General features: G+C 36.1%; 1 protein-coding gene, 1 long non-coding RNA gene and 1 other non-coding gene across 3 annotated transcripts; 1 reads left to right on the top strand and 2 right to left on the bottom strand.

Annotated features, from left to right (window-relative positions):
• Positions 1-3,447: 3,447 nt before the first annotated feature.
• Positions 3,448-4,657, bottom strand: LOC148880718 (uncharacterized). The gene is made up of 2 exons (XR_016104637.1): positions 4,522-4,657; positions 3,448-3,646 (listed from the first exon to the last, which is right to left on the bottom strand). It is a non-coding gene; the product is annotated as an uncharacterized LOC148880718 (long non-coding RNA).
• Positions 4,514-4,673, top strand: LOC148880719 (U1 spliceosomal RNA). The gene has a single exon (XR_016106036.1). It is a non-coding gene; the product is annotated as a U1 spliceosomal RNA (small nuclear RNA).
• A 1,145-nt stretch (positions 4,674-5,818) lies between these two features.
• Positions 5,819-12,009, bottom strand: LOC148880720 (Vacuolar protein sorting 55 (VPS55) family protein). Its single transcript, XM_088962720.1, has 5 exons — positions 11,743-12,009; positions 7,909-8,066; positions 7,752-7,791; positions 6,194-6,275; positions 5,819-6,075 (listed from the first exon to the last, which is right to left on the bottom strand). The coding sequence occupies exons 2-5, from the start codon at positions 8,005-8,007 to the stop codon at positions 5,883-5,885; spliced, it is 414 nt and encodes a 137-aa protein (XP_088818846.1). The 5' UTR covers positions 8,008-8,066; positions 11,743-12,009; the 3' UTR covers positions 5,819-5,882.
• Between the last annotated feature and the right edge of the window lie 650 nt (positions 12,010-12,659).

Genomic DNA, 12,659 nt, shown 5'->3' on the forward strand with positions numbered 1-12,659 from the left:
AATCTATCACAACATGAGAAGAGCTCTTTAGTGATGACTGTCAAGTTCCATGGAAAATGCTAGTCTAGGTCTTTTAAGAAGATGTGCATAATTTACAGCATAAACAACCTAATAAAAGGATAGACACAAAACAACACTAAAAAGGTGTTCCCTTTTTTATGATTCAAAAAGTATGATCCTTTATATTTTTTTTTCAGTAGACTCTCTCATAACTGGTCCAACTGTAATGAGCTTGTGGAAGAGAGGAGAGAATGATGGGCTTGGGATGGTAAGCATCTTATAGAGCCATGGCCCATGGACCTATATCATGTTGTTATAGAATGGTAAGGGCATATGTTTAGGTCATGACTGCTGATAAGTAGGTAAAGAGTGATCAGGCCAAGAGTGTACATATTATATTGCCGAGATGTAAAGTCTTTTTGCTTAGACAATGCTCTAAGGAGACTCCCCATCCCTGCTGCCCCATGCCTCCATTCATGATCAGGCCAAGATGGCAAGGTTAGGCCAACCTATGTTTTTCCCCTAGGACTGACCCTTCAAATGGAAGCATTGATCAGTATGAACTACAGGGAGGGCAACCACTGTAACATTTTGGTTATATACTATAGATAACTATATGTGTTCTTTCTATTCTATGACAAATTACAGATGGATATGGTTGATCTTTCTTTCCTTTACCAGTGGAAATAGAACTTTGCTTACCTTCTTATGCTTTGATATCTCATTCTGTTACTTGCAACTAATACCAGAGTAACAATATCATTTCTTAAATTGGTAATTATTATTGGTAATGGTGTTGTACATTTAAGTCATCATTAGGCATCTCAAGCATGTTTATTTAAACTTATTTGTCTCTTTTTTACCAAATAAAAAAACACTCAATTGTCTCTGTATGGCGAAGGTGATTAGTTCCACCCTGATTTCTTGGATGGCTGTCTGTCTTATTTCTATTTTTTATCATTCAAACTTTTTTCTGTTAGGAATATATTACATTTGTCTTTTTTGGTAATTTTTCTGAATTATCTCTTTTTTTCGCTGTGGTTCTTAATACTATCTCATGTTCTCAGCCTTTCCTCTTCTCGTTATGCCTACATTTGTTTTTCCTTTTTTTTTTTTACTTTTTTTTAATTACAGTAAAGGAAATCTGTTTGTTAGAAAACAGAACACAAATGACCAAATAACCATGACAAGAACAAACAAAGCTGATGGCACAACTGAAACAAAACAAACTCATATTCAACTACGACTTGACAAACATCTTGACCAGCCTCTACTGAAAGCCAAAGAAACATCCCCAGCAGCAATAGGGGTGGGGTGCAAGTCTGGCTGGATTAGGTTGGGTTGAATCAACCCTAGCCATTCTGAGTTGTTGAGCTTTCAATCCTTCAATCCTAAACCCTAACCCAACCTGATGGGTTTGGGTTGGGTTCAAATTGGCCTGATTTATTTACTTCTTTTTGCTAAGATATTCTTATTTCTTAGACTTTATTAACATATTATTAAGGCTAACTGACTTAATCATTATCATATGAACAAGGACAAAATTATGATGCTTTAGGGGTATTGTTCTTATGTTACAGTAGAAAATGTTTCCTTTTCAACTTCAAATTTTTTTATACATTAATGGATGCATAGTTGGCTAGTTGCATATACACATATCCAAAGTTAAGTCATGTTATTTTTCAACCGTAACCCTAACTTCAATACAATCCAACCTGACTATTTCAGGTTGGATTTGGCTAACCTGGCCCAAACTGCACCCTACCAAGCACCAAGCAAGAATATCAACCAAACAATCTGGGGTGTAGAAAACCTTTCTTCCTGACACGATGGGATTCTCTGCAAGCAAAAACTCTGCACACACTGTGAAAGCATGGGAATCCAGCTGCAAATTGGGAACATCTCCCCATGAATTTAACAATTAACACACATGTACAGGAGACATTCCCAATGTGCAGATGGATGCTATGTGTGGAGTTTTTATTTGCAGGAGATCTGGGCTCCTTCCTGACAGCACAAACTCATACCTACAGTCACATGACCCCAGATAGAACCATATCCAGTCCACCCCTCCCAAGACCCCAGATAGCTGGGATCCTGGGACCAACATTGGTTAATGGGTAATGGCCTTCTCAAAAATAAGTCATTCTTTGTGGGCAAGTTTTATATTAAAAAGTCATAATTTCGTACAGCTAATAACTGGAGGATAAATCACCTGACCAATCTAGGGGGATTCTACTTGATGGATGGTACGGATTTGCCACATATACATGCTATGTCTTTGGGTCAGTTGGTCAAATTCTTTTTTGTTTTCCTTTTTGAGGACATGAAACAGACAGTTATAATATGCAATGCATATAGAAATAATTTTTATAATGTTTTTTGTGTTTTTCTTTTTGAAAGCCGTTTTTGTGTTAATTGATCAGTTTACTGTAACCTATAATGATATTGTTGTATGGAATTGGCGACACCCAAGTTACAGAAGTAAAGCAGGATCATATATTTCTTTACCGTTTGTTTCTGCAAGTGAATCTCAATCTCGTTAAGAGAAACCTAATACCTCACCTTGGAATTGAGTAATTTGGGTATCTCACTTGTATGCATTTTGGATATTTTATATACCAAGAATGATATAGATTCATTCTGTATTTATTAATTCTAAAAAATGTCATTTTTCTTATAGAACTCATGTCTTGCGATATTTGATCATTAGTGTACAAGTACTTCTAAGAGATAAATTGTATGGCTTGTTGAGAACCAGTGTTTGGTGATTTATTTCTCTCTTTTGTTTATTAGTTGAAGCAGTGAATTGTAGCATAAATGGTGAAAACATTGCATATCTGCTTTTATGTGGCTGTTTGACGCTTTGTATGGAGAATGTCTATTATGATCTCATTGCATTTTGAGATATGAAGGAATATGAAGCCTCCTGAAATGATCATATGAAAGCTATGTTTGCCCCAGTGTCACTAGTCTTTAGGCTATCTATGTTCTTTTGTTCTTGTTCCCCGCCCGTTTTTTTTTCTACAATGAAAATTCATCACGTAGAAGGACCGCCATTCAAAACCAGACATTGGCTGGAAAGGGGGACAAAAGAGGTGGTTTAGCAAGCACATGGGCTACCATGAGATTGAGAAAAAGAAAAACTGAAAGTGCGAAAGTGCGAGCTGGTTCAACTGTATATGCAGTGGAAGTAGTTCTCACTGAACTTAGTCACCATCACAAGTTCAGAACATGAATTTAGGCATGTAGGCCTGGATGGCCTTTTTAACACGCATCAAAAACAGGTCAAGCCCGGCCTGTGAACTGTGATCAACCCTACTTCCCTACCAAACAACGTGGACGTGGGTGAGTAATGGATTTCTTATCTTCTTTACTTTTTTAGTTGGGTCGCCCAAAAACCATATCTAGGGCAGTCTTTTTTCTTTTGGTAAACATGAAATTCCATTAACACAAGAGAAAAACAAACTATAACAAAGATAGAGAACCGCAGAAAGATCTGCCAACAGACAAAGAAAGAAAGAAGAACATGAGGTAAAATCAGAATTTTAACACAGAAGAAAGCCCAAAGGGGGCTGCCTCAAAACTCTGAAAACTACCTTTCAAGCCAAGGGAAGCTGCACGATGTGCTACTGAATTTGCCCCCCTGGAACACCAGAGGAACTTGAAATTAGAGCAGAACACTTTTAGGTCTTTGAACAAAAAGTAAATGTCTTGATGGCAAACATTTGTAATCAGATTCAAACACAATATTGTCTAGGTTATGATTGACTGCAAATGAAAGAGTTTCAAACAGAGCAGTCTGTTCAAGCTCACTATTGAACCAGATAGAAAGATGGAAACTGCATCCAGTTTCATAAAATTTCAAGACAACAAACAATATATACGATAGGATCTTTTATCAGACACCGATACACACACGCACAAAAGGACAAAATAGGAACGCATATCTCCAATCTCCACATCGTAGTAGTGCGAAGGTGCAGTATTTTGTGCTCAGATTGGGTGAGATCAACATACGGATCAAAAAGGTTGGTAATATTGTAAATCCTCGGGAAAAGGCTTCAAACGAATAGGCAATCTTCATCTTTTCTAAGATAAGCAACACAATACTGTCGACTATCAAATCAAACTGTGTTGACCCAAAGGGCTGTTTAGGGTGAATTTGAAAATTGAAATTGAATCACCTCTCACCTATCCAACCAGAAAATAATCAGTAGTAGGCAATCTATTTGACCCTACAGCTGGTTGACTGACATTAACAAATTGCTTCGGGCTTGGCAAGGGTGGGAGTGGGACTTTTTACGGTGGCCAAATCAGTGGATCTATCATTCCATTCCATGCTGCAAATGTGTTGGCCGGGGTGGGAGTTAGGAGTATGGAATGGGATGGTAGTTACTCTCGTTAGCTCTGAAGGCATTCTCTTTATTTTCGTTAGTCCCACATCGGTTAGATGCGACAGAAGGAATGAGGGAGAGTGTATATAAATAAGGAGAAGAGAATTAGACAAAACATACTTACCTGGACGGGGTCGATGGGTGAGCAAGAAGGCTCATGACCTAGGTTGGTGACCTCCATTGCACTTAGGAGGGGTGCCCGCCTAACATCTCCCCATGTGGGAGAGTGTACGTCATAATTTGTGGTAGAGGGGGTACGCGTTCGCGCGGCCCCTACCTATTCATCTTCTTAAATGTTATTAGCCGTTTCCCTGCTGGCTTAAACTTAACTCCTTTGTTATAAACTGACAATTATTTTCATTCTAGATTTATTTACTAATGTTCTCAGTCTCTGTAACCTGGATGATTAATCATGCGTGATTAGCTAGTTTTAATCTGCCTCTCCCTCAGGTTTCTCTTGATTACCCCCCCATACTTAAGTATTTCACTTCTAATTTTAAATGTTATCTGCGACAGTTCGTTATAGATGATAATTTCCCATGAATATATGTATTTATATATGTACAAATTCCAAGTTAAATGAAGTAGGTATTGAATTTATTTTTTGTAAAAATATATTTTATAAATTTTTGCTAAGCTTAGTTTGGAAAGAGTACAAATGCATATTTTTATATAAGGATTTACACTCTACATATTTGTATTTGTACTCCATCCAAACTGAGCCTAAACATTTAGATATTTGAATTTTATCATTTTTTTTTTTTTTGTTGATGCCAACCATTAGTAATTTCTTAGTTATTGTAACGTACATGTCGCTAAATATTAACTTTTCATTATTTTTTTCAATTTTTTGACACAAATCTTGCTTGATTCGAAGATTCTAACTAAACAGTAAACTGTAAACACATCGAGCATTTGAATTTTGTTATTTTCATACTAGAATTTGCTCGTGTGCTTCCAAAATACCCAGAATCCTGAATAAATCTGCGTTTCTGTAATCAGTATTCTCAATTCGGTCATAGCTTTCATTTTCTGAATCTAACCATAAAATTCCCCCCAAGACTTGATTTAGTTTGAGTATCAGAACAAACTAAAGGAAAAGGAAATTCGGGACTTAGAGTAGGATAGAGTAGGACCAATTTTCATTTTTTCACCAGAACTCAAATGCTGAACCTGAGCGGCTGAACCTATCATATGGTCTTTCTTCCTCAGCACCCTCAGATTGTTCCTATACATTATTTGACAGGAAGCAATTCTAGATACAACTCCAGCATGGTTAATGCGAGAAAAGCACAAAAGGAAAAGGAAATATAAAATCAAAATGCACACCTAATTTCATTCCATTAAACAGAAATTGCACATGCGCTGCTTTTGTAAACCACAAGAGTGAAGGCAAAACACAAACAATGAGAGAACCTATGTAATGGAATCGATGAGAAACTTCCTTTTATACAAACCGGAATGGGAACTCTTGTTTCAATATTCTCAAAACATGCTATACTCAGATTCATTGTTCATTTGAATGTAAAAGACTATGGCTATAACAAAAATAAGAAAGGACGAAAGCTCCATTGCCAGTGCTCCCCAACCAATAACGTCAGCATGCTTTAAGATGGCCGGTATTGCAATGCTTCCTACCGCTGATGCTCCAGTCAGGAACTTTGTAGCATCAACCCAGCTGTTACAGAGGTTTTGAAAACAATAATAAGAAATGAAAAATGATCTCTACTATCTTAATTAAAATTGACTAGATAAATTTTACAGGTGAATTAACTAAGAGATAATAAAAGGCTGACCTATTCCCACTTTCCAATAAAAGAGAGGTATCAGATCCCATGAAAAATATCAGAGGCATCGGAAGAAGAACATACATCAATACTGCAGAAGAAGAAAATCACGTTAGTGAATGTTCAAATTTGGCAAAGGAAATTCTTCTGGCTCATAAAGTTCTCTTGATCAGCTATTGATCAGGGAAAGGGTACGAAATTTTCCATCCAGGTTTTCAGTTGACAAACCCCAGAGAGTTCAAACAATAACCCAGAGATCTAACGACTGAAATCCTAGGGGGTTTTTGACAACATGGTTAGTTTCGTTTTCAAAAAACAAAAACTGGCACATCAGCAAAAACAAACCAATCTACCTTTTGCTTTGAAAACCAATGCACCCAGAAGAATGCTATATCCAAAACCGACTATACATCTCCACATAGTGACCTGAACTGGATTTTTTTTTTTTAATCATTGTTTGATTATTGAATGCCAGAAGAATGGTCTGGACAAAGAGCTTTACGGTGCCTATATTCAAAACCAAAGATGATATATACAAAGTTGTACCATTGGATTAAATTCGTGAGCACAATGAAACTTTGGAAGAGAATAATTAAGCAAAAGTTAGCAAATATATCAGAAAAACCAAGTTGGGTTTAACCAGAGAAATCAACCATAAAATCCATCTTTCTGTTGAGACAATTGATTAAAAAAAAGTTCAGAGAAAAAAAGAGAGATCTTCATATGATATGATGGGTCTTTACCAAAGCTCAGGCGCTCAGCACCTTATTTATTTGCATCAACCATGGATGAGTTGATTAAACATATTCAAGAGGAGGTCCTGCGTTTGTATATATTTGTTTTGGTTTTCACGTCTAGTCTAGACCACCATGAAAAAAAACTAGTCCATTTGCATTGGTGCAAAACAAGGTTCAAAGTATCAACTCGTATCGGGCTGTATCAGCCGATACGCCCCTACAGAGGGTGTATCAGGGTTTCAACCGGCCCCTCTGAACCAGATTTGAAAAAAAATAAAATAAAAATAAAAAAAAGCTATTGATACTGCCCGATACGTCTCTACCGGCGTATCAGGTGTATCGACATTTTGAACCTGGGTGCAGAAGTATGAGACTGCAAACAAGTTGAATGCAAACTTTACCTTGTTTTGTTTGTTTGCAATGTAAATGAAGAAAAATAAAACTTAGAAGAGTAAATTAAAACCTAAAATAAAAGTGAATCACAATTTACACTTTTATGGTTTGTACTTCCATTCATGTGTACTAGTGCAAAGGAGATTGCATTGCAAACAAATGGGGAGCCTTACAGAAAATTGAATTTCTAGTACGCTGGCCTTCAACTTTAAATAAGAGGACCTTTTCTAATAGTTCAAGGAATATATTATTTAAATAATTTATTTTATCCATATTCATTTTTCTTTTGTTATTTTCCACGTACAAGAAAATAATTTAGAAAATATAACAAGGTGACATGATATCAGAAGAAAGTAAAAGATCTCATAAAATATCCCTCACTAAAAGATATTCAGGACTAAAGCTTGTGACTATGCAAGTTTAATAGCCTATATTACCTGTTAGCATTGGCCACCAATTGTTGTACAAAGCACATGCCTGCAACATCAAACACAGCAAAGAAAGTAAATGGTAACTTCAGAAGTAACAAACTGAAAGTGCACATCCATCTGCATAAAGCAAAAAGCCAATCAGACAGTAAGTAGTAGCACTGACCAGAATTTGCATTACAATTCCTGCAGAAACCAAAATTGCCAAGAAAGCAAGTTTTCCACTGTACAAGCAGGTGGTCATATAACCTGGTAAGTCTGCCATGATCCAAATCGGATCAAATAGACAGTTCAGCTAGATGAATGGCTAGCGGGGTAGCAAGCCTGTTGGGCAACATGTATGGAAGCAGATTTCAAATAGAAGCTTAGCATTCACTCGACAAGGAAAGAATTTAAGTAGACAGGCAAGTAGAAGCACAAAATTACAGAATTAACAATAGAAATAAAAAGAAAAGGAATGTGCTTGTTGGACTATGGAAAGTAATTACTTTCTCCTGTAAAAAAGGAACAGTTTTTTTATTATTTTGGTAGTCAAACTCATAGTACAAAAATCAAGATCGAGTAGCAATCGTGAAGACTATGATATTGATACCATTAGTGTAAATTCTATTTCCTTGCTGTATCTAGGTATCATATCTTTAAGATGCGGATATCTAACTGAAAACAAAACCACATAATGCAATAGTGGAAAATGGGGCCAAAGCCACAAAAGGGATGTAAAAAACACCATCACCAGAAAATAATGAATGGTACAACCTTGATATTAATGGTTCATGACCTATCAAAGTCATCAGATGTCCTGTATTCCAAATGACATTTGAAGAAATCCCTCTGGCCTAGACTTGGTGGTGGGACTGAAATCCTTTGTGTCCAAAACTTTCACAGAAAAAATAATAAATAAAAAAATAAAAGAGTCATATAGATTAGGCTCAATGAGCACTGTCCAAGCACTCTAAACAATTAAAAATTACTAGTGTCTTTTTAAAAAATTCCACTAGTCTGGACTTTGTAGTGAAGTCAATACTGCTTCCACAATGTTATAAAACTGCCATTTAAAATGGATTAAAGCAACATTTACTAGTTGACCTCATAGATGGTACAATCTCCATTATATAAAGGGCAGCTCAGTGCATGAGGCTCCCACTAATGTGGGGTTTGGGGAGGGACAGATGTATGCAGCCTTACCCCTGCACATACAGAGAGGTTGTTTCCAAGATTTGAACCTTGTCACCCAGGTCCCAGGTCACAATGGAGCAACCCAACCATTGCACCAAGGCCCACCCTCTATGATCTCCTTTAGATAACAAACTAATATAGGTTTAATCTTGGGAATCAATTAGTTTATTCAGTGTTATCCAAGCTTAATTAGTTGACCAACTAGTTAATAGAGGGCTAGACTCATTGCATCACTGACTAATTGACTTAATACTCATAATCACCTAGATAGGAAGACTAAGCATCAACTAGGTCAGCTAGTGAACCTAGTCAACCATAAAGTCGTTTCAAAGCTTTATTTGTTTGTTTATATCTCTAATTATTTGAAAAAGTACAAAAAGATGTTTACGTTTTGTTATATTCACATTGTTGCTTAAATGTTTGTGATGGAACATCATTGTATGATGGCATATAAAATAAGAAAGAAGGCATAAAAGAAAAGACACCAACGGAGGATTTATTTTAAGTTTTCTTCCAATCAGTAATGTGTTGATACAGAGTTTCCACAAACAAAAGGCACACCAAATAGTCAAAGATGCACTCTTTATTTGGAAAACAAAGGCTTTGATTCCCTATCCAAATAACTTTTTCTTTGTTTGCAAAACAAAGAAAATAAATTAAATGTTCAATCCCATTCTTTTCTTGCATAATTGTAGCCTATACCAACTTATTTATGAGATTGCATTAATATCTTAAATTTGGAAAATATCTTTTTTATTAACTAGTTAGCACCTAGGCACCAACTAGTCATCACATCAACTAGAGAGCAAAACAAATAATCATCACTTCATCACATTAATAACATGCTTCTTTTATCTTCTTTGTTTCCTTCCACAGGCCCATATGTAGATGCAGGGCCGTGTGTGTGTGTGTGTGTGTGTGTGGAAAAAGGTTTTGTAATCAGATCAAGTTGGGAACTTCCCTACACAATCCCTCCTATGTCTTCATTCTGCCATGTCAAGTGGTTAGTTTTCTTCCACAGGCCCATATGTAGATGCAGGGCTCTGTGTGTGTGACTGTGTGGATAAAAGGTTTTCTAATCAGATCAAATTGGGAGCTTCCCTACGCAATCCCTCCTATTTCTGTGTTCATCCATGTCAAGTGGTCCTGTGGGATATCCAGAGTGTTCATCAAACAGGGGATCCACAGCATTGGTCACATGAATAATCCAGAGCATCATCTATCTAATGGATGGTTAAGTACTTAGGTTTGGTAACAGGCTTCCTCCCTGAGATATAAATAAGTAGGGATGTCTAAGGACCTTCCCTACCTGACCCGATTAAAAAACCTTTTATGCATGTTTCCATGCCCTAACCCATAATCATTGTCATGGAAGGTCCCTCAAGGTCATAGTAACAAATGTTGCAAATCATTGCCACTGAAAGAAGAATTCACAACCACAAATGGGGTTTTAAAAGTTATCAAAAACGGGGTTTTAAAAGGCAAAGGCATGAGGGAAAGCAAGTGCCTTACAATTTAACTTTTGGTGCATTTACATACATAATGAAAAAGAAAATCGATGTTCTCACATGAACTCATATCAGTGTTAAGTAGATTTTTTAGCTTTGGTTCTGAACAAATGGTCACAAAATCCATATATAATTGAATTATGTACCCATAAATCCCAAACAACATTTAAGTGATCATTAGCTTCAATAATCTGGTATATGCTTTAAAAAAAACCCTTAATATGTTAAGAATAATAAAGGAAGTACTAGTTGAAAAATATTATACGCATTCCTACCATTAACAAAAAGTTCTTGTGAAGTTTTCCTTTTCTAAGAACAATGATTCCGTTCATCTATTAAGAAGCTTGCAACCTACTTAATGACTTATCAACTGAAAGACAAACCAATAGTTCATTTAGTTCAGCCACTTCAAATGTTATCAAACAGCCCCTTAGTGTTGATAGATGAAACTGCATTGTTGGGCATTTACCATGAAGAATAAACAACCTAAGAAGGGTTTGACTTGAGTTTGATGGACTGTCCAGTCAATGGATTAGGCTGTGTTTGGAAATATAACCACTTAAGTTGGGAAATAGGAACTGTGAGCTTGCAGGATATCGTGCTTGTGTTAAAGCCTTTAGTTTGGGCATGCTACAGCCTATAAGTGCAGTTTAATTATTAGAGATTGAAAATGGATTGGCCCCATGCCTGAGAATGCTGCATCCTTAAACATATTATAATTGATCAAAATAATGAATGAGATAAATATGAGTAGATTATAACAGATGTACTTTATAATCTTTCAGGGATAACTGATCATTATATTTATCATGTTCCTAATGAATATAAGAGCACTCGTATTCTCCATGGGAATTTTAATATGCCAAATAGTGAGAAGACATTTTTTTTCTGACTGTAGGCCATTAGATTGCCACAAGACTGCATAGACAAAACAATATTAGCAAAATAACATTGATAAAGAGAAAATATTCCATCTATGCCTTCAATAAGAAAGAACAATAAAAGGGAATCCCTGATTTGCCAAGTTGGAAGCAGAGGTATTTTAGAGTCCTTTTAAACATGACATGATTATGAGGTGTCAATTGGACACCATTCAAATTTCAGGAAAAATTTTATGATGGAACAAATACTCCAATCTTTCACATTTCGCCTCTAATTCATAATCATGTCTATGCTGGATTCTTAACAAAACTTTGACATTTAAAGGCATTCCTTAAAAATATCCCATTTACTTCAGAGTTAAACCGATCTCGAGCTCGAATGGAGAATCTGAAATTAAAAAACAAAATCGAGGAGAGAAGGGCATCAGCATGTACCGTAGAAGCTAGTTTACGATCAGAACAGCATAACTCCAGTTGCCCATAATCCAATGCTTCCAGCAAATCTAGGGTTTCGACTTTCTTCTATATCATGGATAGAAGCATCAATGAACTTTTAAAAATCCTTCCGGCCAACGTTTTTAAGAGTAGGAAACAGTATTAAAAATGGAAGGAGAAAAGGGAAAAGTAAAACAATGGAGCTAAGCTCTATCGTTGTCGATGGATCTCACGCAGTATTCCAGAAGTCGCTTCGCCAATTCGTTCATCAGGACCGTTCAGTTGGTCCTGGTTGAAGGACAGCTCTGATCTGTCCACATCCCAGCGTTGGCATTTCTTTGGTAGGACCTTATCGGGCTATTTGAGAAGGGATGGCCCACTCAAGACTCAACCCGTTTTGCAAACATTAGGTTAGGATGCAACGTGCAACTTCCTCGAAGATTCACCTAACGGTTTAGGTGGTTGGTCCGACCCGAAATGTTGTATGTTGACGGTTGGGTTCAAACAGTTAACTGGGTAGTACATTATTAAGACAAAGAATAGAAAATTATATTTTTATAACATATAATATGAAAAAATATATTTTTTTTTATTTTATATATAATATAAGAATATATTGTATGTTTTAAAAATATATCATATATATTTAAAAATATAAAAAATATATTTATTTTCAATCATTCAAATCGAACTTGAACCCATTAAATATTTTATTGAATCGAACTCAAATTCAATCTCGAACCGGATGGTATTTTAGTCAAGAAATACACATTACACCCCTCATCAAATTGATTCAATCATTCAATTACAAACGGACCGAATTGGGATAGCCCTTAGACAAATCGATCAGTATTTCAGTAAGCCCAGTGGCTAGTCAGCTCCATCCAAAGGCAGCTTTGTCAATATATTTGGGATGA

This window comes from Nelumbo lutea, chromosome 1 (assembly GCF_056320005.1).
Source record: "Nelumbo lutea isolate HS-2025 chromosome 1, American lotus-T2T, whole genome shotgun sequence".
NCBI classification, from domain to species: Eukaryota; Viridiplantae; Streptophyta; class Magnoliopsida; order Proteales; family Nelumbonaceae; genus Nelumbo; species Nelumbo lutea.